The 26,265-nt window shown below is 37.5% G+C and overlaps 1 protein-coding gene across 31 annotated transcripts in view; it reads left to right on the top strand.

Moving 5' to 3' along the window:
* FKTN (fukutin) overlaps nt 1-23,526 on the top strand; it is an 80,817-nt gene extending 57,291 nt beyond the window's left edge. For 16 of the 31 annotated variants that reach the window (XM_057721567.1, XM_057721590.1, XM_057721585.1 and 13 more), the window contains 3 exons: nt 17,441-17,538; nt 17,837-17,921; nt 22,446-23,526. In XM_057721567.1, coding sequence (XP_057577550.1) covers nt 17,441-17,538; nt 17,837-17,921; nt 22,446-22,518 — 256 coding nt within the window. In that variant the 3' untranslated portion in view covers nt 22,519-23,526. Of the gene's footprint in view, nt 1-17,440 lie in introns of all 31 variants that reach the window. The other 15 variants (XM_057721579.1, XM_057721571.1, XM_057721587.1 and 12 more) reach the window with 11 other exon arrangements.
* The last annotated feature ends 2,739 nt before the right edge of the window (nt 23,527-26,265 follow it).

Here is a 26,265-nt window from a genome sequence, read left to right as displayed (position 1 = left end):
AACTTCTAATATTGTGATAATTTTAGCTTCACAGAAAAGTTATGAAGATAATACAGATGAGTTTCTGGATACAGTCACCCAGTTTCCCCTAATATTAACATACTGTTACTGTGATAAATTTGCAGAAACCAGCCTCGGTGCATTGCAGTTAACTAAACTCTAAATGTTATCTGTACTTCACTAGTTTTTCTACTAATGTCGTTTTTCTGCTCTGGGATCTAATCCTAGATAGCACATTGCATTTAGACTCCAGCCTTTTGAAACTTGATTTTAGTCCAAGATTTTTAGTAGTGTTGGGTTATTAGACATCATCTCATGCCCCAGTTCTGCCATTCGAGGGCATTGAGTTACCTCCATTTTTAGGTTGCTCCTCAGTACCTCTAAGTGGAAATAATCTCCCCTTCCTCTGAATTTCCATAGATTTTTCTTTTCCTTCTACCTCTCTTATGCTGTATTTGCGTACTTTTGCTGATTTTTCTGTCCCTTCTGAGTTATAGGTAAAATCAGTCCTGATAAACCTGTCAGGCTGAATGAGACCTGAGCCCCACTTGAAATTAAAACCAGGTCCTCTTAAGCATAGTCTACAGTGTTTCATTAAGATGAAAGGGTAACACCAGATTGGTGACTTGATCCAACCTAGCACCTTTGGAGAATCAAAGCTGTAAAGTTAAGTCACTGCAGTTGTTTACAGTCACTGCTTCAAAAGAAGGTAAAGACTGGTGTTGGTTGTTGAATCCCCATGCATAGGCTCTCTCAGCTCCATAGATTGATACCATGCTTCCATAGTTTTAGCTCTCAAAAATCACATTTGTCTTTTAAGTACTTACAGCTGTGAAGCTAAAAGGCAAATTTGAATAATTCTTTTAAATGAGTGCATTTAAAACATTAGCTTTTCTAAAAATGTCATATTTCCTACTCTGTTTACACCTTCATATTTTACAACATTTAGATTATGTCTTAGGTCTCCTTAATTACACCTCCAAACCATTGAGGGAAGAACACTGAATGCATGTTATATGGTAATTGTATTCTTATACAGTATATAGAATGGCAGTTCTTTATATAATGAGCTTTATTTGTTATTTTAAGAGAAGATTACCTCAGCATGAATAAATTGCAGGCCTTTCACTTATGTGAAGTAAATTTTTTTTTTATTGGAATGTAATTGCTTTACACTCTTGTACTAGTTTTTGAGGTACACCAAAGTCAATCAGCTGTATTTATACACATATCCCCATATTCCCTCCCTCCCGCGACTCCCCCTCACCCTCCCTGTCCCGGCCCTCTAAGGCATCATCCATCATCAAGTTGATCTCCCTTTGTTGTACAGCAGCTTCCTACTGGCTATCTAGTTTACAGTTGGTAGTATATATATGTCTATGCTACTCTCTCACTTCGTCCCAGCTTCCCCTTCATCCCCCCCCCCCCCCCCAACCTCGTGTCCTCCAGTCCGTTCTCTGCATCTGCATCCTTATTCTTGTCTTGTCACTGGGCTCATCACTACCTTTTTTTTTTTTTTTTAAGATTCCGTATATATGAGTTTGCATACAATATTTGTTTTTCTCTTTCTGACTTCACTCTGTATGACAGACTCTAGGTCTATCCACCTCATTACATATAGCTCCATTTCATTCCTTTTTATAGCTGGGTAATATTCCATTGTATATATATGCCACATCTTCTTTATCCATTCATTTGTTGATGGGCATTTTGGTTGCTTCCATGTCCTGGCTATTGTAAATAGTGCTGCAATAAACATTCTGGTACATGTTTCTTTTTGGATTATGCTTTTCTCTGGGTATATGCCCAGGAGTGGGATTACTGGATCATATGGTAGTTCTAATTTTACTTTTTAAAGGAACCTCCAAACTGTTTTCCATAGTGGCTGTACCAAATTACATTCCCACCAACAGTGCAGGAGAGTTCCCTTTTCTCCACACCCTCTCCAACATTTGTTGTTTCTAGATTTTTTGATGATGGCCATTTTGACCGGTGTGAGGTGATATCTCATTGTGGCTTTGACTTGCATTTCTCTGATGATGAGTGATGTTGAGCATCTTTTCATGTGTTTGTTGGCCATCTGTATGTCTTCTTTGGAGAAATGTCTATTTAGGTCTTCTGCCCATTTGTGGATTGGGTTATTTGCTTTTTTGGTATTAAGCTGCATGAGCTGCTTATATATTTTGGAGGTTAATCCTTTGTCCATTGCTTCATTGGCAAGTATTTTTTCCCATTCTGAGGGTTGCCTTCTTGTCTTGTCTATGGTTTCTTTCGCTGTGCAGAAGCTTTTAAGTTTCATGACGTCCCATTTGTTTATTCTTGATTTTATTTCCATTATTTTAGGAGTTGGGTCAAATAGGATCTTGCTTTGATGTATGTCATAGAGTGTTCTGCCTATATTTTCCTCTAGGAGTTTTATAGTGTCTGGCCTTACATGTAGGTCTTTAATCCATTTGGAGTTTATTTTTGTGAATGGTGTTAGGAAGTATTCTAATTTCATTCTTTTACATGTGGCTGTCCAATTTTCCCAGCACCACTTATTGAAGAGGCTTTTTTCCATTGTATATTCTTGCCTCCTTTGTCAAAGATAAGGTGTCCATATGTGCTTGGGTTTACCTCTGAGTTCTCTATTCTGTTCCATTGATCTTCCTTTCTATTTTTGTGCCAGTACCATACTGTCTTGATCACTGTGGCCTTGTAGTATAGTTTGAAGTCAGGAAGCCTGATTCCACCAACTCCAGTTTTCCTTCTCAAGATTGCTTTGGCTATTTGGGGTCTTTTGCGTTTCCATACAAATCATAAGATTTCTTGTTCTAGTTCTTTGAAAAATGCCATTGGTAATTTGATAGGGATTGTGTTGAATCTGTAAATTGCTTTGGGTAGTACAGTCATTTTCACGATGTTGATTCTTCCAATCCAGGAACATGGTATGTCCCTCCATCTGTTTGTGTCATCTTTGATTACTTTCATCAATGTCTTAAAGTTTTCTACATACAGATCTTTTGCCTCCTTAGGCAGGTTTATTCCTAGGTATTTTATTCTTTTGGTTGCAATGGTGAATGGGAGAGTTTCCTTAATTTCTCTTTCTGCTCTTCTGTTGTTAGTGTATAGAAATGCAAGAGATTTCTGTGCATTAATTTTGTATCCTGCTACTTTACTAAATTCCTCAATTAGTGCTAGCAGTTTTCTGGTAGTCTTTAGGGTTTCCTATGTATAATATCATGTCATCTGCAAAGAGTGACAATTTTACTTCTTTTCCAATTTGGATTCCTTTTATTTCATTTTCTCCTCTGATTGCTGTGGCTAAAACTTCCAAAACTATGTTGAATAATAATGGTGAGAGTGGCACCCTTGTCTTGTTCCTGAGGGAATTCTTCTTGTTCTTAGAGGGAATTCTTTCAGTTTTTCACCATTTAGAACGATGTTAGCTTTTAGTTTCTCATATATGGCTTTTATCATGTTGAGGTAATTTCCTTCTGTGCCCATTTTCTGGAGAGTTTTTATCATAAATGGATGTTGAACTTTGTCAAAAGCTTTTTCTACATCTATTGAGATGATCACATGGTTTTTATCCTTCAATTTGTTGATATGATGTATCACATTGATTGATTTGCATATACTGAAGAATCCTTGCATTCCAGGGATAAACCCCACTTGATCATGGTGAATGATCTTTTTAATGTGCTGATGTATTCTGTTAGCTAGTATTTTGTTGAGGATTTTTGCATCTATATCCATCAGTGATACTGGCCTGTAATTTTCTTTTTTTGTGACATCTTTGCCTGGTTTTGGTATCAGGGTGATGGTGGCCTCGTAGAATGAGTTTGGGAGTGTTCCTCCTTCTGCAATATTTTGGAAGAGTTTGAGAGGGTGGGTGTTAGCTCTTCTCGAAATGTTTGATAGAATTCGCCCGTGAATCCATCTGGCCCTGGGCTTTTGTGTGTTGAAAGATTTTTAATCACAGTTTCAATTTCCGCACTTGTGATTGGTCTATTTATAATTTCTATTTCTTTCTGGTTCAGTGTTGGAAGATTGTACTTTTTTAAGAATGTATCCATTTCTTCCAGGTTATCCAATTTATTGGCATATAGTTGCTTGTACTAGTCTCTCATGATCTTTTGTATTTCTATGGTGTCCATTGTTACTTCTCCTTTTTCATTTCTAATTCTGTTGATTTGCATCTTCTCCCTTTTTTTCCTGATGAGTCTGGCTAATGATTTATCAATTTTGTTAATATTCTCAAAGAACCAGCTTTCAGTTTCATTAATTTTTGCTATTGCTTCCTTCCTTTCTGTTTCATTTATTTCTGATCTGATCTTTATGATTTCTCTTCTTCTGCTCACTTTGGGGTTTCTTTGTTCTTCTTTTTCTAATTGTTTTAGGTGTAAGGTTAGGTTGTTTATTCGATATTTTTCTTGTTTCTCAAGGTAGGTCTATTGCTATAAACTTCCCTCTTAGAACTGCTTTTGCTGTGTCCCATAGGTTTTGGGTTGTTGTGTTTTCATTGTCATTTGTTTCTAGATATTTTTTGATTTCCTCTTTGATTTCATTAATAATTTCTTGGTTGTTTAGGAGTGAATTGTTTAGCCTCCATGTGTTTGTATTTTTTGCAGTTTTTTCCCTGTAATTGATATCTAGTCTCATGGCGTTGTGGTCTGAGAAGATGCTTGATATGATTTCAATTTTCTTGAATTAACCGAGGTTTGATTTGTGACCCAGGATGTGATCTATCCTGGAAAATGTTCTGTGTGCACTTGAGAAGAAAGCGTATTCTGTAGTTTTTGGATGGAATGTCCTATAAATATCAATTAAGTCGAGATGGTCTAATGTGTCATTTAAAGCTTGTGTGTCTTTGTTTATTTTCTGTTTGGATGATCTGTCCATTGATGTAAGTGGGGTGTTCAAGTCTCCCACTATTATTGTGTTCCTGTCGATGTCCCCTTTTATGGCTGTTAGCATTTGCCTTATGTATTGAGGTGCTCCTACATTGGGTACAGAAATATTTACCATTGTGATATGTTCTTCTTGGATGGATCCCTTGATCATTATGTAGTGTCCTTCCTTGTCTCTTGTAATAGTCTTTACTTTCAAGTCTAATTTGTCTGATATGAGTATTACTACTCCAGCTTTCTTTTGGCTTCCATTTGCATGGAATATCTTTTTCCATCCCTTTACTTTCAGTCTATATGTATCCCTTGGTCTGAAGTGGGTTTCTTATAGGCAGCATATAGAAGGGTCTTGTTTTTATATCCATTTAGCCAGTCTGTGTCTTTTGGTTGGAGCATTTAATCCATTTACATTTAAGGTGATTATTGACATGTGTGTTCTGATTACCATTTTCTTAATTGTTTTGGGTTTGTATTTGTAGGTGTTTTGCTTCTCTTATGTTTCCTACTTAGAGAAGTTCCTTTAGCACTTGTAGTAAAGCTGGTTTGGTGGTGCTGAATTCTCTTAACTTTGGTTGTCTGGAAAACTTTTGATTTCTCCGTCGAATCTGAATGAGATTCTTGCTGGGTAGAGTATTCTTGGCTGTAGGTTTCTCTCTTTCAGGACTTTCGGTATATCCTGCTGTTCCCTTCTGGCCTGCAGAGTTTCTGTAGAAAGGTCAGCTGTTATCCTTATGGGTTTTCCCTTATATGTTATTTGTTGCTTTTCTCTTTCTGCTTTTAATATTTTTTCTTTGTGTTTAATTGTCATTAGTTTGATTAATATGTGCCTTGATGTATTTCTCCTTGGGTTTATTCTGTATGGGACTCTCTGTGCTTCTTGGACTTGGTGAATTATTTCCTTTCCCATGTTGGGGAAGTGTTCCACTATAACCTCTTCAAATATTTTCTCATACCCTTTCTTTTTTATTTCTTCTTCTGGGATGCCTATGATTTGAATGTTGGTGTGCTTAATGTTATCACCAAGGTCTCTGAGGCTGTCTTTTATTCTTTTTATTCTTTTTTCTTTTTCCTGCTCTGTGGCAGTTATTTCCCCCATTCTATCTTCCAACTCACTTATTCGTTCTTCTGCCTCAGTTATTCTACTGTTTATGCCATCTAGAGTATTTTTAACTTCAGTTATTTTGTTGCCTATTGCTGTTTGTTCTTTAGTTCTTCTGAGTGCTTATTGTTTCTTGTATTTTCTGTATTTTGTTATCAAGATTTTGTATCATTTTTACTATCATTACTCTGAATTCTTTTTCAAGCATTTTTCCTATTTCCTCTTCATTTATTTGGTCTTGTGGGTTTTTTTCCTGCTCCTTTTCCTGCATGGTGTTTCTTTTTTTTTTCTCATAGTAGTCCAAACTTCAGAGATTGCTTGTCCCGGCAATAAAGGGTTTAAAGAAGACTGTTCAGGCCCCAGACTAATGGTATAGTGTTGTCAAACAAATACTAAATCTAGGAAACACATACATGTATAAGACACACAAATGTTGAATCCAATAGAAGATAAGGCACTAGAAAGACCTGACAGAAGAACCCCAGTATGTTATCAGACATTCAAAGAGAAAACCATCAGAAATTGAAAACCAAAACTGAACAAAACAGAAACAAAAGCAAAAACAAACAAACACACAAAGAAATAACACCACACACACCCAAACACAAATCCAGGGAGATATTGAAAGCTAGGATCAAATATAATAAAGAGCTAGAGAGTACCACCAGACAGACTGAAGATTCTCAGAATGAAATTAGACACTTATACTAAGAACTAAGATAAAGACGAAAACCTGATAATAAATACCAAGGCAGTGTGTCATCTAAACCAAGGAGACTGAGCAGACCGATAATGTTACTTATAAGTATGTTAAGATGAAATAAACTAAAAAAGTATAGAAGACAGGGCAACAGAAGAGCGTAGTGTGACTGGAAATATGAAAATAAAAAGAAAGAAATAGAAATGTATAAAAGATAGAGATGAAAAGAAGGTAGGAGAGATATATAGTCAGCACTACAAAAAACTTATCTAGAAATCAAAATATATAAAAAGGCTAAAAATAAAAATAGAATAAAAAATAAAATATGTTATAAAACTTGTAGATCCCTTAGGACTAAGACTAATTAATTTAAAAACAAAAACAAACTAGAACTGACCCCAGAGTGGATCAGTTCAATAGAATTAATACTAATATTTCTGTTTCCTTGGGATCTCAGCTGTAAGTGTCCTTCTACCCACCTTGGGTTTTTTGTATTATTCTGCGACCAGCAGAGCTTCCTTTATTGTTTGTCTGTAACCGCTGGTGTGTGGGGAGAGAGAGGGTACAATAGTGGCTCCTTCCCCTGGGAGTGAGTGAGCAGTGGTGCCCTGTCTGGGTCACAGAGGTTCAGTTGGGTGTGGATGTGCTTGTTGCAGAGGGATGCTGGTGGCTCAGGTGTAAACAGAATGTCTCAGATTTGGGCCTCTCTGCGGCCTTTTTGCTCTCAGCTGCAGGCACTCTAAGCTAGCCCCACCCAGGGGCCTTTGTTATCCCTGAGTGCCTTAGCTTGGCCCACGGGGGTCCTTCCTCTGTCCTTCGCAGGCGCAGAGAGAGAGAGAGAGAGAGGGAGGCAGGCTACACCCACGGCTCCTCCCCGCCCCCCATGTGCCAGGAGCATCCAGCTACCACCATGGCCCCGCAGCTCTCTGGGGCAGGCACTCCTCGCTGCGCACCTCTTCCCTCTTGGTCTGTCTCCCCACTGCCAACAGTGTTTCTCACCCTGAACCAGTTCTCTGGTTCCCACGCTCCCTCTCCCAGACCCCCGTTCAGCTGTGAATCAATGTCTCAGTCCGGAAACGCTGAGCTGTGGTGCGAACCCTGCGTGTGTTTCTCACTCCCTCCCTTCTGCCACAGCTCAGCCGCTTCACCCTCTTTGAACCACCATAAATGCCTCCCTACTGGTTATGTCGGGATCCTTGCAGTCCTTTCTGTTGTCCGAGGTCATCTGCTGGTGTTCAGTTGGTTCTCTGTGGGAATTATTGCGTCTTTTGGTGCATTCCCAGTGCATCTGTGGAGAGGGATGCATTCCACATCCCTCTACTTTACCACCATCTTTCTCTCTCTCTCAGTTTTTTAAGACTGAGATATATTTTGTTTGAATATAATTCTGTAGGAGATTCTGTAAGGTAGTGTTCTGAGAGAAATAAAAGCAAGTTTTCACTAAATGACTTCTACGTAGATGTTCACAGCAGTTTTATTCATGGTAGCCAAAAAATGGAAACACCCAAATGCCCATCTTTTGGTGACCAAATAAGCAAATTATGGTATATTCAAACAATGGAATTCTGCTCAGCAACAGAGAGGAACCAACTACTGATATATGTAATGTGGATGAATGTCCAAAAGTTATGTTATGTGGAAGAATTCAGATAGGAAGAGTACCTACTATGTAACTGTATTTATTTGAAATTGTAAAGCAGGCAAAACCAATCAAGAATGTAAAAAGGGCGTTGACCACCAGGGGCCAGGGTGGATTGACATGCCTGCCAAAAAGCACAGGGAGCTTTGGGAAGCAGAGTGGTAGGAATGTTCTGTATCTTGATTATTTTATTTGTTACCCAGGTATATGCACCTGCCAAAACTTAAAATGGGTGCATTTCATTATGTGTAAATTGCATCTTGAAAACTTGATTTAAAAGTTTGAAAAAGAAAAAAATTCTATGACTTTGAAAATTGGTGCTAAGAGAAAAGAGCCCAAGATCACAAGTTGAAATAGGAGGATATTTGGGACCGAAAGCCATGAATTTGATCAAGACAGACCTAATTCCAGTGATAAGCTTGGAGCCTTTTGGATCTGCTTGGACAGATTGGATAATCTGAGATTAAAATAAAAGAAGCCTTTTGTATTTAGTATGAAATTTGAAATCATAATTCAATCTCCTTTTTTCATTATCTTCAAAAGGAGATATTCAAAAGGAATCCCATAAAAATTGCCTGAGAAGAAAAGCAAGCACAGATGGACAACTTGTTGATAAGCTATATATTTTTGGAAATTATGCAGTAGAAATAAATGAGGCTTTGTCCTCTGACCTTAAAGAAGAGTTTTGTGCATGCTTTAAATGAATAGGTTTTGATATGGTCATTATGTATGTGTATTCAGGTGTTAACTGATAACTACCCATGCAAGCTTTTATTTGCCTACTCGTTGGTGATAGAGATTTCTTCTAGTTCACTAGTTCTGTCCTGTGGAGATTGCATAGGAGAGTTTGTCAATAGGATAGATGGAATCACTCAATTTACAGTGGACATCAGTGGAAAAACAAGGTTCAATGGGTAGAATTTTATCTCATAAAACATGTGTATGCTACTCTCCTGCACTGTTGGTGGGAATGTAAGTTGGTACAGACACTATGGAAAACAGTTTGGAGGTTCCTTTAAAAAGTAAAATTAGAACTACCATATGATCCAGTAATCCCACTCCTGGGCATATACCCAGAGAAAAGCATAATCCAAAAAGAAACATGTACCAGAATGTTTATTGCAGCACTATTTACAATAGCCAGGACATGGAAACAACCTAAATGCCCATCCACAAATGAATGGATAAAGAAGATGTGGCATATATATACAATGGAATATTACTCAGCTATAAAAAGGAATGAAATGGAGCTATATGTAATGAGGTGGATAGACCTAGAGTCTGTCATACAGAGTGAAGTAAGCCAGAAAGAGCAAAACAAATATTGTATGCTAACTCATATATATGGAATCTTTAAAAAAAAAAAAAATTGCTACTGATGAATGCAGTGACAAGACAAGAATAAGGATGCAGATGCAGAGAATGGACTGGAGGACACGAGGTTGCAGGGGCAGGGGGCGAAGGGGAAGCTGGGACGAAGTGAGAGAGTAGCATAGACATATATATACTACCAACTGTAAACTAGATAGCCAGTGGGAAGTTGCTGTATAAGAAAGGGAGATCAACTTGATGATGGATGATGCCTTAGAGGGCCGGGATGGGGAGGGTGGGGGGGAGTTGAGGGAGGGAGGGAATATGGGGATATGTGTATAAATACAGCTGATTGACTTTGGTGTACCTCAAAAACTGGCGCAAGAGTGTAAAGCAATTATATTCCAATAAAGAGCCAAAAAAGAAACAAACAATAAAGACAATGTGAATAACAACAACAAAAAGCTTTAAAAACAAAACAAAAACCATGTATATGCTATATGTATACTGATTATATGTTAGAAGTTTGGGACAGGATTGGCGTATGGGATCAGTAAAGACCTCAGAGAGACAATATTCCAGCCCAGTCTCTGTAAAGTATGTTAGCCATTCCTTTTTTACCCTTTTTGCTTCTGTATAATCTGTGGTGGGATTGTGAGAGGTTTAGTGGAAGAGAACGTTAAAAAAAATACTCATCAGCATGGTGTAACTTTGTTTTCAAGAGTGATTCTTAGGGGATTCTCTGGTGGTCCAGTGGTTAAGACTCTGTGCTTCCACTGCAGGGGGTCCAGGTTCGATCCCTGGTGGGGGAACTAAGATGCTGGAAGCCACATGGTGCGGCCAAAAGAAAAAAACATCAAAAACAAAAGAAAACAAAGAGTTGGTTCTTAGAAACGCTTAGAAAATTATGGGCAAAATTGATGCTGATGAGTTGTAATTAATGTGGCACAGTAATTCCTCACTTTGCCGTATTCCCTTTGCTCCAAACACAAATCACTGATGAATATGTCTAAAAGACATAGTTGAGCTAAAAGAATGGAGGAAATGATGAAGAAGCAGTATATAAAGAGAATTTCCAAATTAAAAACAGACAAGCAGGATAAATAATAAATCTACATCTAGATACTTCTTAAGGAAACAATAATACCAAAACCAAAAAAATTTTATAGGCTACCAGAGAAAATAAATTGCTCTTGAAGGAATAGCAAATATACCTTGGCAACAATAGAGGACGGAAGTTGATGGAGTAACATCTTCCAAAGGCTGAGGAGAAATAACTGTCAACTAAGAATGTTATGGACACTTAAAACGAATACTCAAGAGGGAGGTCAAGATAAAGGCATTTGCATATGTACAAAGACTAAGTTTATGTCTCACAGATCCACACTTAAAACTGTATTAACAAACACAGAAGGAAGACATGATATATAAGAAAAAATAGTGGACACAGAATGGATAAAATATGTCAGTAAATTTATTAGCCACTGCATGTTTAAAAAAAAAAAAGACAATGTGTTAGAAAGCAACTTGAGGAGGAGGTGATTTGTTAAGTGTTCAAGAAATAAAGTATGCTAAGTCCCATGTTTAGGAAGAAGATAGAGATTCTCTGTACATTTAGTCTTTATTTGAAAATGTTGTAGTGAAGTATGTTGAAAAATAAGCAGTAAATATTACAAACAGTAATTACTACTGGATAGAAATATTATTTAAAACTTCCAAACAAGCAGAACAAAAGATAATTTATAAACCTTTATCAATTCAAATGAAAGTAGGAAAAGTAGGTCAAAGAAAAAGTATAAACTAGAAACGTAAAAATAGTAATAAAAATAGTCAACATTGTTATAGCACTTACTATGTGTGTTAGGTACTATTCTGAGCACTTTACATTTATAATGTTTATTCATTCTGTGCTAACATCTCTCTGAGGTACTGCTAGTACCCTCATTTTATAAATAAGGTTAAGGCACAAAGAGATTGACCGGGGTCACATGACAGTAACTGGCGAAGCCAGGATTTGAACCCAGACAGTCTGGCTCTAGAGTTCAAAATATGTCCAAATACATAATTTATTACAGTAAATATTCACAGATTAAGCTAACCTATAAAAAGATAAACAGTATCAAATGAAATAGAAAACAACATTTAGCTATAAGCTTGGAAGAGGCATACCTAAAGCAAAATCACACAGGAAGGTTGAAAATTACAGGAATGGAAAAAATATACCTCAATATTATTAGCCAAAGAAAACTGTACTGTAATTTTAGTATCAGACAAAATGGAATTTTATTGGGTGGGGGGAATGTTAAAGGATTAAAAGGCCCACTGCATAATTTTACAAAGGAACAGTCCACCAAGGAGAAACAATATTCATGACCTTTATGAGTCTTAACAATATAGTCTTGAAATATATAGATTGAAAACTGATGAAATTTTGATGAATATTTAACATGTCCCCAGTTATGGTGGGAGATTTTGGTATACTTTTAAAAACTGCTGGTTCAAGCAAAGAAGAAATTAGTAAAAATACTAAATGAAGATATGGACAAAATCAATAGGCTTGATCTATCTGAGATATATGTGTATATATAGTCCAGCAAAGGGTGAATATACTGTATTATCCACTATAAATGGAGCATCTATAAAAGTTAATCATGTACTGCAACATGAAGGCAAACAATACATTTGAAAGCATTAATAAAATTCGTGTGTGTGTGGAATTCTCCACAGTAGCAGATTAAAGGGGGAGAAAACTATGATTATTTCAGTAGATGGCGTTGTATGACCACAGTGAAATTGAATTAGAAATCAGCAATTAAAAGACATCTTTAAAATGTGTGGAAACTTTAAAACGCCCTCTTTAATAACTAATGAATTAAAAAGGAGATCATAGTGGAAATTACAAAAGTATTAGGATTCAAAGATACTGAATGTACCACATGTCAAAACTTGTAGAATGTGGTTAAAAGGATAGAGGTAAACTTGTAGCCTTAAAAACAATCAGTATGAAAGAATATGTTTTTAAAAATTAAGCTACCAACTGAAGAAATTAAAAGAACAGCATAGTCAGCCTAAGGAACGTGAAGGAAGGAAACCAAGAGAAGAAATTAATGAAATAAAAAACAAAAGTATCATGGGAATTTCCTTGCTATCCAGTGGTTAGAAATCCGGGCTTTCACTGCTGAGGGCCTGGGTTTGATCCCAAATCGGGCAACTAAGATCCTGCAAGCCACGTGGTGTTGTCAAAAGAAAAAAAAGAAAAGAAAAACAGTATCAAAGATGAACAAATCCAAATGCTAGTTCTTAAAATAACAAATTATAAATCTAGTAAACTAAAGAGGCATCTAGCAAGATTGGTCCAAAAAAGGTAAAATTAAAGACAATATTCGGTACTCAAACCCAGGATGTCTGGCTTTAGTGTTTACGTTCTCAACTGTATTACACTGTGTTACACTGACTCAAAAGAAAATGCTATGGACAATTAAGACAACAGTCTAAAATGTGATAGATAAGATGTGAAGATGACAAAATTTTCTGGAAATAATATAAATACTAACTCAAGAAGATCTAAATACCTGTACTTGTTAAAGAAATTGAATTACTAATCAAAAATCTTCCTTTCCCTTTCTTTTCCCTACCAAAAGACCTAGAAAGTTTACAGGAAAGTCTTACCATGGCTTCACAGAGTAGACTATACCCTATATTATATAACTTATTTCAGCGGGGCAAAAAAGAGAGAGAGAAAACTGCTTTAAGCAATTCATTTTATGACTGATAGCAAAACTGGACTTGGACAGTACCAAAAAAATTTTTTAAGGGAAATTACTGTCTTAGTGAACACAGATGAAAATATCCTAAATGAAACACAAATGAATAGAATTGTGTAGTGTGTATGTATTAGTGTATTAATCTCAACACAAAGATTAATGGGAGAAAAAAGGTAGATGATTGTTTCAGTAGATGACATTAAAAACATTTGATACATTTCATAATTAACAACAACAACAACAAAAGGCCTTTTAGTAAACTTGGAATAAAAGGGATCTGAAATTTCTTTAACCTAACAGAGGGAATATACAAAAAACCTAGAGTGAGCAATCGTATTTATTTATTTAAAAAAAAATTTTTTTTTTTGTTTATTGGCTGCATTGGGTCTTCATTGCTGCATATGGGCTTTCTCTAGTTGTGAAGAGTGGTGGGGGCGGGGGGGGCGCTACTCTTTGTTGTGGTGTGCAGGCTCCTCATTGCAGTGGCTTCTCTGCAGAGCATGGGCTCTAGGCGCATGGGCTTCAGTAGTTGTGGGCACACGGGCTTAGTTGCTCTGCGGCATGTGGAATCTTCCTGGGGCAGGGATCGAACCCATGTCCCCTGCATTGGCAGGCAGATTCTTAGCCACTGCGCCACCTAGGAAGTCCAGCAATTGTATTTAATCGTAAAACTTTAGAAACCTTTCTATTAAAGTCAGAAAAAAACATAAAAATGCATGCTGTCTCTGCTTTTATTAAGCAGTATGCTGGAGGGGTTATGCACTGGAATGACACAAGATAAAGAAATTAAGAGTTAAGAGACATAATTATTGGTAATGAGAATAAGCTAGTTGTGTTGTTTTGCAGGAAATTCTTGTTTAAAAAATAGCTCTGCTTTTCTAACTCGAGTTCAATGCAAATTTATGTTTAAAAAGGTCAGATTCAGTTGTAATTGATGGTGTCTCTCTCTCACTTAGCCTAGCTAACTAATAAAAGTAAAAAGTGTTTTTCATTTAACAATTGTTTATAGGTGGTACAATTAAACTAATGAAATTACCTTATCCAGCCACCAATAAGTAGTTTTACAGATTTTGAGGATGTCTGTGAGGGAAAAAATGGTCTACTCCAACTAACTCTTAATTCTAACTACTGCTTTTTTTGCAAAAATAAAATGAAGTAAAAGCAGTATGTAATAGAAAATGATTGGAAGGATTTTGTGTGCATGTGATAAGGTCCCTTGAACTTATATTCTGATTTGGGGTTGCTTAGTCTGAATTTAATTCTGTTCACCTTTTGGATCCTGTCTCAGAGCTTTAAGGTACAAACTGCTTAGGAGAACTTAATCTGGGCTTTAAAAGCTAAGGGAACATTGACTATATTAGAGTCTTAGTCATTATTTACTGGTAACCTAGACAGGGTACATGGCATGTGCTGTTCTGAGTCACTCACGCCCCTTTTCCTCTCTACAGTCCCATTTTACGATCAGTTTTCACAGTTTATGGTTTGTTTATCTTCCCTCTTCTCCTAGGAAGCTGGAATTTTCTTTTTTGCTGAAAGGCTTGAAAATTATTTAGTGAAAAGAAAACCACAAAGAGTTTTGGGATGTTTTTATCTAGGAAGAAAAATTAACATTTGAATTAAATTGTCTGAGTAATTTTAAGATTGCTTATGTATTTTAAATGTTTTGTTCGTAAATCTTTCATTGTTCAATGAAAGCTTTGAACATTGCATTTTATAAAAGCTTTTATAAAATTTGTAGTTTTTCTCATCTACTTTATCATCCTGGGCTTATGGTTTTTCTTTCTTTCACCTCTGTGATGAGACTATAGAGGATAATATTTAAGAGGGAAGTTTCCTGGCCTGTGTTACTAGATAGACCATGATTTCTGCCACATTTCAGTGTGTCAACTTGATAGGATGGGACAGGTGGACATTCTGCTGACCAGCATCTGATTGGGGAGGGTGGAGGCTGTTGATGGATGGATATGTCTCATGGCAAAATAAGCCATTCCATGAATATGAGTGTACAGGGTAAAATTGGGACCAGCAGATGGTGGAGCTATGCTGTATCCTGTTTCTTCCTCAGCTTTGAGATTTGCTGTGGCCTTCTTTTCACAGAAGGCAGCTGGGATTGTCTATTAACTGCCAGCACCTATTGGTTTGGGTAGAAGGGACTCGTTGCTTTCTTTAGAATTGGTCAGCCTCTCATTTTCATCTGTGGATTTATGTTCATCTGGTGGTAAAACATGATATTCAAAAGCAAAATATCTGAGAACTGACCTTTCCTTAGAGAACAGCCTAGTTAGATCCCATTTCTATAATATGATTACACATTGACATCTGGGTTTTCTCTGTTCCATTTTTCTTTAATCCTCTAATATTTTAAATGTCTTTAATCTCTGCTATTGCCACTTCAAATCTCATTACTGAAGATTCTTCCCATGTTGTGAAAAGAAGAAACATTTCTCAGAAAGCAACAACACAGAATATAGCACTATAACATAAACTTATATCTAACGAACCTGCTAGTTTTAACTTTCCTTTGTAATATATAGAATTTCATTTACTGATCCAAAGTATCTTTAAGAAACATGGGTTTTTTTGGTATAATTTCTGAAACTTACTAATTGAAATAATTCTATAAGTCCAGTTAAATTCATTATAAATGATGGGCTAGCTTAGAGATATTCTTTTACATTTGAGATGAAAGAAAGGCAAAAGAAAAAAAAAAAAAAGGGGGGGTGGGTTCATGTGAGAGATGGAAGCAAGGGAGAAGCCTGGGAGAACAACTTGGTGTTGTGCTTGCTCTGTTTCCCTGGAAAGTCCATGCTGTGAAGGAAAGGAAAATTCACCTTAATACGTGTGATGCTTATTTTGGTGTCTTTAGTTAAGTTCTTTTAGTTGCTGTTTGAATTTGATGGAGATTTAATGATGTATAACCTATTAAAAATAAGCAAGAAAAAAGTAAGTTTGAGGCTGAGAACAGAAATTAAAAAGGGCAGGTGATAAAATGAAAGGCAGAGCAGGAAGAAGGTGATTTGTATAACTGTTTCCTTTAAGAGAAACATTGTCGAAGTACAGTACATTCAAGCATTAGATCTCTATTCCTGCATCTGAGAGGGGGTGGGGGTGTGAAGCTTTGCTCAAGAAGCGAACATATAGTGGGTCTTACCATGTTCAAATATTGTGGTATGAAAGTCTCACTACTGCATGAGTTAGGAAAGGAGTTTGAGAAATATCCTGACTGATCCTGGGAATTTCTTCTTCAGCCATCTGGGACCACAGTGAAACCCAGGACACAGGAATTAAGGCACAAGCATCTGTGATGCTGTTGTTGGAGAATGTCATACATTGCCAGGGTTGATTCAGGTTCTCTGGCTAACTAGGAGGGTTTTGTTTCTTCTTTCACTGCTACACGTGCCTCCCTCCACGTATTACGAATTGCAAGTATTAGAAATGTAGTAAAATAGAATATTTATATATTTATTGATATTTAAGGAATGGCCACAGCCAAATCCAAGCACTTCCCCAGGGCTTTATGATCACTATCATTTCCCTCCATCTTTTGGCAACTTTTTGCTTTGTCTTCTTTCTCAGACACGCTCTCCCTGCTAACAGCAGAGATGGCCACCAGCAGTGCTCAGCTTCCATCCTACAGCTCAGAAACCTCAGCACTTCTTCTTCGGATACTTCCAACAGAAATTCCAAGGCTGACTTTTGTTTGCCTAATTTGTATAATTTTCCATCCCTGACCCAATCACTCTAATTTACTGATTAGGCCTGATTCTCTTTTACTCATCTCTGGAGCCTAGGGGTGGAGTCAGCCCCTCCTGAACCATATGGACTGGGAATAGAGGAGGGAGATTGGGTGCTGTTACCATTACAAGAGGAAAGAGGTGCTGGACAGTCAGAAACAACAAAATGTCCCCTGTGTCTGTCCCAAAGCTGTTTAGTGGAAGAGGACTGTTCTTTGCCACGGGCACACAAGCTGTGGGTTTTTTAGCTAAAACTTCTGCTGTTGGAGCCTCACTCCTTTCCACATTGCCTGTTTTGCCACAGATACCTGTTTCCCAAGTTTACACTGTGCTGGACTGAGTTTGCAGACACGAAGTTTCGTGTGCCCTGTGAAACCATCGAATACATCGAAGCCAACTATGGTAAGACCTGGAAGATTCCTGTGAGGACATGGGACTGGAAGCGCTCTCCCCACAATGTGCGGCCCAATGGTATCTGGCCTGTTTCTGAGTGGGATGAGGTTATCCAGTTGTACTGAGACAGTAGGTTGAAATGTTAGAATTCCCCTCCTGCACAAAAGGGAGATGACTGTTTAAAAAGATACATGTCTATTTGTCAAACGTAAGTAGGAGTCAAAGAAAAAATGACAAGTTTAAAGATATAGAGAGTCCTAACTCCTGAGCCATCTGATTTAATTCTTTCATTTTACATTTATTAAAGAGTCTCCATGTACCAGGTACAATGCTAGGTTACAGTGGAGAAGCAGAGGTGAGACAGATGCCTGCCTCTTTTCCCCCTCCCTTTGGTAAGCACCCCAATTTTCCTTTGAGGGAAACATCCTCACCCTTTGAAGAGCTTATATAGAATATGATATATTCTGTAAGTGCTTTCAAGATTTTAAATAATGTTTGGACTGGAAGATGGGCTTACCAGGTGCAGCTAAGCAAGGATATACTAGTAAAAAAGAATAACCCGTTTAAGCTTGTATGTTAGGGCTGCTTTTAAGGTTGTGGAGGCTGAGTTAATTAATATTCAAGTGATCAGACTTCAGGTGACATCAAGAAAAGATGCCAACAGATTCCTTTTACAAGCAACCTGATGTGGAATTGATTTAGAGCACAGAGCATTATGTAAGAGAATGACAGCTTATTTCTAGCCTTGTCAAAGACACGTAAATTACCATACATCTTCTATGTTCATATTTGAAGTGAAAAGAAAGCTTATGCTTGTGTGATGCTTAAATTTCCAGCCCTTGTGAGAATATTTTCACTGACCTGATGGTACTTTTGACAGATCATTCAAGTGGGACCATGCTGCCAGACATGATATCGAAAGTGTTGTGATTTCGTAAAACGTGTTTTCCTTATTTCATTCTCAATCAGTAGGTAAAATGTGAGCATTTCATGGTCATTTAATATTTTCTGAGTTTGTAATCCTTGTGCTCCAATTTTAGTGTTAACCCTAAAATATTAATAGAAATACTTCTGCTTTTTCCAAATGTATTCCTCAGTGTATTCATTCATCAGTCACAGTTCCATATATTTCATTTATGGCCTGTAAACCCATTTCCATGGTATGTAAACCTGCCCGTTCACTGTACTCTTCCAACGCTACATCAGGACTCTGAAATGCAGATAAGTGGCAAGCCTGGCAGCTGTTCCCCACCCTAGACCATAATGTTTATAAAGTTTGTATCCGTCCCTAGTTGTCCTGTGTATTGAATATCGATGGGGCAAGAACTCAGACATCCCTACTTTGTCAAGTGCCACCCACTCTGAAACCCTCCAGTTTCCTTTTTCCCCTCAAGATACATCCCTGAGCGGGCTGAGATGGCTGTGTCTCCCCATCTCTTCACGAGTCACTTTAATTATGTATTCTGAGTAACAGGTATAGGGATATTAGGCACAGTAAGCACTGCTATCTTTTTCTTTGTCTAGGATAGGAAGCTAGGTCTTAAATTTTATCTAGGCTGCTTAGGACTACTTTTGGGACCAGGTTGGCAGATTTTCTTGAAAACTAGAGAATAATAGGAATGTCAGAAATGGAAACCAGAAAGTCTAAGAGAATGGACTGATAGTTTTCCTAAAACAAAGTTGGGGAAACCTACAACCACCCCACTCCAGATTTTAAAAACAACAAAAACTTTTTTCAATAAATGGTAACCAATGACCTTTCTCTCTTAGGATGAGCTTTCAATGCATAGTCATTGGGTCTTCTCATAAATAACATAATTTGCTTTTCAGGTAGCCTTTATAGATTACCAGTAAACTTGTCCCCAAATGACAGGCCATTGTAATCACCCTTCTTTTTGCTAGAAAATCAGCCCATAGAAATCATACCCAAATTCTAATTAGCTGAACCTAATTTTTTTTTTCATGGTTGAAAAAATATAACAGGTGATAATAGTATTCCTGGGCAAAATCCACCGTGCTTAGTGAGGACCATTTGCTCGTACTTAGCATCTAAAAGTGCATAAACTACACATTTCTGCCCATTTCAGATTGGGACTCCCACTGTTCGCCAGGGGGGTCTTACCCACCCCTGTTTATGTTATTTCTTTTTATCTGTCCCCAGAGTCTAAGGTCTCGAAGTGTTCAGAATCTAAGCTCTCTTGGCCGCATTGACAGAGGTTCCATATCCATCCCTCTGTAGGCCACTGGCTGCTAGAATACCTTTTTTGACTGTCTTCTGGTTTCACAGAGTTCAGATCTTGGATTCTACCCTAACTTGGGAGAATGAAAGCCCTTCCCCAAACTCTGAAGGCCAGGCTTGCTCTGTTACAGATTTAGTTACACTTCATCCTATGCTTCTTAACTGTTGCACTCCGCTGAGTGTCCAAAGACCTTGAATCTACCATCAGCACCTCATCACATCACTTTTCTTTACTCATCTGAGTATTCCAACAATAATTCTCCTAATCTGACCACTTCCAGGTACAGTTTGCCTGGCTTACCAGGAGAAAACCTCTTATATTAACTTGATAGAAGTTTAGCACCCATGGATGTCCCCAGAGAGATCCTGAGAGTCAAGATTGACAACCTCTCACTTGACAACCAGGTGACCACTCAGTCCTTCTCTAAGCAGGGAGCACTTGTCCTTCTCTCCTCTGCTGCAGCTGTTGATATCTGGATCCTGGGGTGAAACCTCAGTTCTCCAAATTGAGCATCCCTGAGAAACTGGGCAGTGGGACAAACCCTGAAATATAACCACTAGATGGCAGAATGCCTGCCACCATTCCCCCATTCAAGGTAACACTCCAGTGAAAATCATCTTGCTCTTGTATCTTAAGAGCCCTAACTGCAACATTCATTCTAAATCTTTTATTGTATAGCTAAATAAATAAACACAGAAGGGACTGATTTGAGCAAGAAACAGTTGAGGCTCTAAGGGTGCCATGACTCCTAGCACATGCCTGTTTCATTAATCACAGCACAGCATCTTTAGCCCTGCTTGACATGCTTGACAGAGAAGTTTTCAGGATGTTTTGCCATTCCCCACTTAGTATCTTTCTGCTCAGATTTGGAGCCTGAGGTGACAAAGTAGGAGTTTCCTTCTTGTCCAAAATGCTTACACTGTCTTCATACCTTTTTCTAAAACATGCCTTATCTGCGAAAGATGAAATAGTTCACATTTGGAGGCATCAGCCTTTGGTCATCATGTTTCTGTATCCATGAGTACCTGATTCCCTTAGGCGCAAGTTGTGCCCCATTTCTGCTTACCTCTTCTACTTCCTAGGAAACCATTAGCAACAAACTACAAAGTGCCCATTTCTGAAGAGTCCCTCCTCTTCCTCTTTATTGATACTCTCTTATGGAGGATACAAGAAATTGAGAATAGATTGTGCTCATTTCTCTCTCTCTCTCCTTTTTTTTTTTTTTTTTTGTGACCCTAAACCATTGTTTCTAGCTTTATAAGCTACAAAGCTTCAAGTGGCACATAGGACAGGTAGGTGTTACATAGGAAAGCAGGGGTTTATAGATTGGGGACCAGAGCTGCACCTGGAAAACACACTTGGAATGAATTCTCGCACTCCAATAAACCCTCACGCAATGTCACAACCTAAGGCTGCAGATGTTTCTAAGTCTCCCCCTAGTTTCACCTTCTGAAAAATGAACAGTTCTTTCATTCTTAGTGTTATAAATCCTCAGGGGAAATTTCCCCTCAAAACCTGGTTAGAGAAAGTGCCACATTCCCACCTTCTAACACATAGTCATCATTTGTAACAACTTTAAAGCATGGGAAAAACTCTAGTTCTTGACCAATCAAAAGGATTTCTCTGAAGAAATGTCCCAGTGGCTATTTCTCTTTCTTCCTCTGTCACTAAGACCCAGACTAGGTCACCTCTAACATGTCACTTAGGGAAAGTGCCATGTTAGCATAAAAGGGCACAAATTTTTGAATTAGGCCTGAGTTTGAATCCCAGCTTCATTGTGTAGGATTTATGGTGGAGGACCTCTTAGCCTTAATTTCCACATGAGTGAATTGGCAAAATGAAGGATACTTCTAAGGGTTTTCAGTTAGGATTAAATGAATATAAAGTATCAGGCCTAGAATTAGGTAAGTACTCAAGAAATGTCTTGTTTCTTCCTTCCAAATCCTTTTTCTAATTATTCTTGGGATTAAAGAAACAGTGGTAGGACACAAACCTTACTCAGAAGGTTGCATGACTGAATTTGCTTAGGGAAAGAAAAATCATTTCATTATAACAGCATTAAAGGAAAAATTGTATGGTTGATGAATTCAGAGACATTACCAAGTTGCCTCCTTTTCTAAATAGAACAAGTAATTTCATTTTATTTGGTGAAGCTGTTGTCTTCTAGGGTCTCCTTATGCTATCCCATGTGCTTCCTAGTTCCCGCGTCCCAAGCAGGGCACTCTCCATACCTCCCTAGATTTGGTGTCTGATCTGCCCTGGACTTCTGTTTCAATATTCTAGCTTTTCATGGAGGTGAACCCTCACTGCTTTGTTAGTAAATCTCTGCCAGCCAAAGTCAGATATAAGCCATGATTTGGAGAGGGAAAGAATTTGGAATACTTAGTTTCACTTAATCATCTGTGCTGATGAACGCCTATGTCAGTATTAATAAAGGGGAATTGAAAATATTCATTTCTGCCTTCTTCCTCCAAATTTGTGTTTCTGTCTCAACTAAGCAAGAATTAACAGGGTATGTGATGCTATTTTAAGCTGCTCCACATCAGACTGAAATCCTAATTATGGTTTATAAGTCAAACAGACCAATTCAATAGTGATACATTTTGTCCGGGACCTGTGCTAAAGTAGGCAAGTATAAATTTTTCTAATGAGAAATCTCTGTTTCTGTATTATCAGGACTTGTATCTTAGAATGCCTTCCTTGCCATCCTCCAGCCCAACCCAATGCACAGATTGTGTCGAACCCATGAGCCACCCAAGCTGCTATGTTCTTATGCACAGCTCTCACAGTGGGCTTGAAAGGCAGTACAAGGAGAATTAGAAGTACTGTATTTTGTTCTATGAAACAATATAAACTACTGTCTCATGTACCATTAAAAAAATTACAAGATTTTGTAGACTTATAATGACTCATTCAGAGCATGGGGAATAGTTCGTGTATTTGTTAAATGAAAATCCTGTGTAGCTATTTGTGTGTCCCACATCATAACCAGAAAAACGTGTTTGTGAATTTTCTAAACAAAGTGATATTTTAAATCTGAGCACATTTCAGTGTATGCTTACCAGTTTACTGTTTGACTTTACCTTCAGGTGCAGGTAGTTTGTGGTACTACTGAAAACACCTCTGTTGTTATTTTGGTCAGGATTTGTGATATATAACCCGGTCTGGGGTGATGAATAAAGTTTTTCTAACCACCTGAGGTATTTTGTGTTTATTTTTGAAGATTGCAGCACAAATAACAGCCACTAACATCCATAAGCAATCTGGTAAAATAGTGATCTTGCCACCAGTACAGTACTTCTAAAATTAAGGTGAGATAGGTTACATGGGTGGACCCTAATCCAGTAGTGAGTGGTATTCTTATAAGGAGAGACTAGGATACAGACAAGCATAGAGGGACGATCAGGTGAAGGTCTAGGGAGTAGATAGCCATCTACAAGCCAAGGAAAGGCCCTGAGAAGAAACCAGTCCTACCAACACCTTGATCTTGAACTTCTAGCCTCCAGAACTGTGGGAAAATAAATTTTTTTTAAAGCCACCTGGTCTGTCATACTTTGTTAGGCAGCCCTAGCAAATTGATGCAGTAATCAAGGCAGAATGGTATTGGTAAAGGGATAGGCACATAGATCAATGGAGCAGAAAAAAAGAACTTAGAAATTGACATACAGATATACTCAACTGGTTTTTGACAAAAGTGCAAAAGCAATTCAATGGAGGAAAGATAGCCTTTTGAACAATTGGTACTAGAGCAAATGGACAGCCATAAGCCAAAAAAAAAAAAAAAAAAAGCGCCTCATACTTTATATAAAAATGAACTCAAAATATATGGTGTATTTAAACGGAAAATGGAAAAAAAGGAGAAAATTTTCATCATCTAGGGCTAGGCAAAGAGTTCTTTCTTAGACTTCACACCAAAATCACAATCAATAAAAGGAGAAATTGATAAATTGGACTTCATCAAAATTGAAAACTGCTGCTTTGCAAAAGCTTATAAGAAGGGGATGAAAAGTCAAGCTAAAAACTAGGAGGAAATATTTGCAAACTACATATCTGAAAGAAGACTAGTATCTAGAATGTATTAAAGAAACTGAACACTCAGCAGTTTTTTAAAAATCCAATTAGAAAATGAGCAAGAGACATGAATAGACATTGCAATGGGGAGACTATGCAGATGGCAAATAAGCACATTAAAAAGATGTTCAGCATCGTTAGCCAAATAGCCGAAAGCAATAGCCAGAGCAATCCTGAGGAAGAAGAACAAAGCCGGAAGCAACACACTTCCTGATTTCAAGCTATATTATTACTATATACAGTGCTGTAGTAATCAGAACAGTATGATACTGGCATTTAAAAAGACACATAGACCAGTGGAATAGAATTGAGAGCCCAGAAATAAATCCATGCATATACAATCAACTAATAGTTGACAAGGGAGCCAAGAATACTCAATAGAGAAAATATAGTCTCTTCAATAAGTGGGGCTGGGAAAATTTGGATAGTCACATGCAAAAGAATGAAACTAGATCTGTATATCACACCAGTCATAAAAATCAACTCAACATAGATTAAAAACCTAAATATGAGACCTGAAACCATGAAAATCCTAGAAGAACAAATAGGGAAAAAGTTCCTTGACATTGGTCTTGTCAATGATATGACAACAAAAGCATAGTCAACAAAAGCAAAAATAAACAAGTGGGACTACATCAAACCAAAAAGCTTCTGAGCAGAAAACAACAAAATGAAAGGCAACCTACGAGTTGGAAATAAAGATTTGCAAGTCATATGTATAATAAAGGGTTAGTATCCAAAATATATAAGGAACTCATACAACTAAATAGGGGGGACAATCCAATTTTTAAAGTGGGCAAAGGGACTGAAACATTTTTCCAAAGAACATATTCTAATGGCCAACAGATACATGAAAAATTTCTCAACATCACTAGTCATCAGGAAAATGCAGATCAAAACCATATATCACCTTACACCTGTTAGCATGGCTATTATCCAAGAAGACAAGAGCTACCAAGTGCATGTGAGGATGTAGAGAAAGGAAAACCTTGTATACTGTTGGTTGGTACAGCCACTCTGGAAAACAGTATGGAGTTTTCTCAAAAAATTAAAAATAGAACCATACAATCCAGCAATTCCACTTCTGGGTATATATTCAAAGGAAATGACATTACTATTCTGAAGGAATATCTGCACCCCCTATTTACTGCAGCTTTATTTACAATAGCCAAGGTATGGAAATAACCTAAGTGTCCATCAACAGATGAATGGATAAGAAGATGTGGTATACATATAGAATGGAATATTATTCAGCCACAAGAAAGAGGAAATCCTGTCATTTGTGACAACATAGGTGGACCTTTAGGGCATTCTGTTAAGGGAAAAAAGTCAGACAGAAAAAGACATACTGTATGATTGCATATGTAGAATCTAAAAAACAAACTCAGGGAACAGATTGGTGGTTGTCAGAAGCAGGGGGTAGGGGCTGGGGTAAGTGGGTGAAGGTGGTCAAAAGATAACAAGCTTCCAGATGTAGGATAAGTGAGTTCTGGGGATGTAATGTACAGTATGATAACTGTAGTTAGCAATACTGTATCGTATGTTTGAAAGTTGCTGAGAGTAGATCTTAAAAGTTATCACAAGAAAACAAAAATTTCTAATTGTCATGTAATAGATGTTAACTAAACTTACGGTGGTAATCATTTCACAATATGTACGTATATCAAATCATTAGGTTGTACACCTTAAACTTATACAGTGTTATGTGTCAATTATATCTCAATAAAACAGGGAGGGGGAAGAAGTTACAATTTTTCTATGTCATAATTTCTCCCGTGAACACATCAGGTGAGCTTCCTGAAGTAAATATTAAAAAACCAGAGATCTTGCTCAGCTGATAATTAGAAACCATTTTATGTGTGATCACTGGTATGAGGTAGTCAGAGTTTCCAGGCGTTAAGAGAGTGTCAGCTCTGCCGCATCATACTTTGTGTTTGGGGCTCTTATTTTTTTCCTTTGGACACAGAAATACAAGGTCTGCTGAATTTCAGCATATTCCTCTTCCTTAACATATCATTAGCTAGAAATTTTGTGAAAATGTCTGCCTTTACTGAAAATTACTACTCCCTTTATTTCTTTTTCCTTTTTTCTTTTTGGCTGTGCCACGAGGTTGTGGGATCTTAGTTCCCCAACCAGGGATTGAACCCAAGCCCTGGCAGTGAAAGCATGGAGTCCTGGCCACTAGACTGCCAGGGAATTCCCTACTCCTTTTATTTCTAATCTAAACTGGGATCTTCCACTGTTCCTCTTTAATAAAGTTTCCTGACTAGTCCCCTTGTAACAAATACCAAACTATATATAAACTGCTAAGTAAAGGTAAGTGTAAAAACATTTTCTGGAAGGAGTTAAAATTGTCCTTAATAATAGAGAAGTAAAGATAGAGGACTACAACATTGATAACTAATAAACTTTAAAAAAATGTTCA

The sequence above is a fragment of the Hippopotamus amphibius genome, chromosome 2, assembly GCF_030028045.1.
Source record: "Hippopotamus amphibius kiboko isolate mHipAmp2 chromosome 2, mHipAmp2.hap2, whole genome shotgun sequence".
Classification (NCBI taxonomy): Eukaryota; Metazoa; Chordata; class Mammalia; order Artiodactyla; family Hippopotamidae; genus Hippopotamus; species Hippopotamus amphibius.
This window is presented reverse-complemented; position numbering and strand designations above follow the sequence as displayed.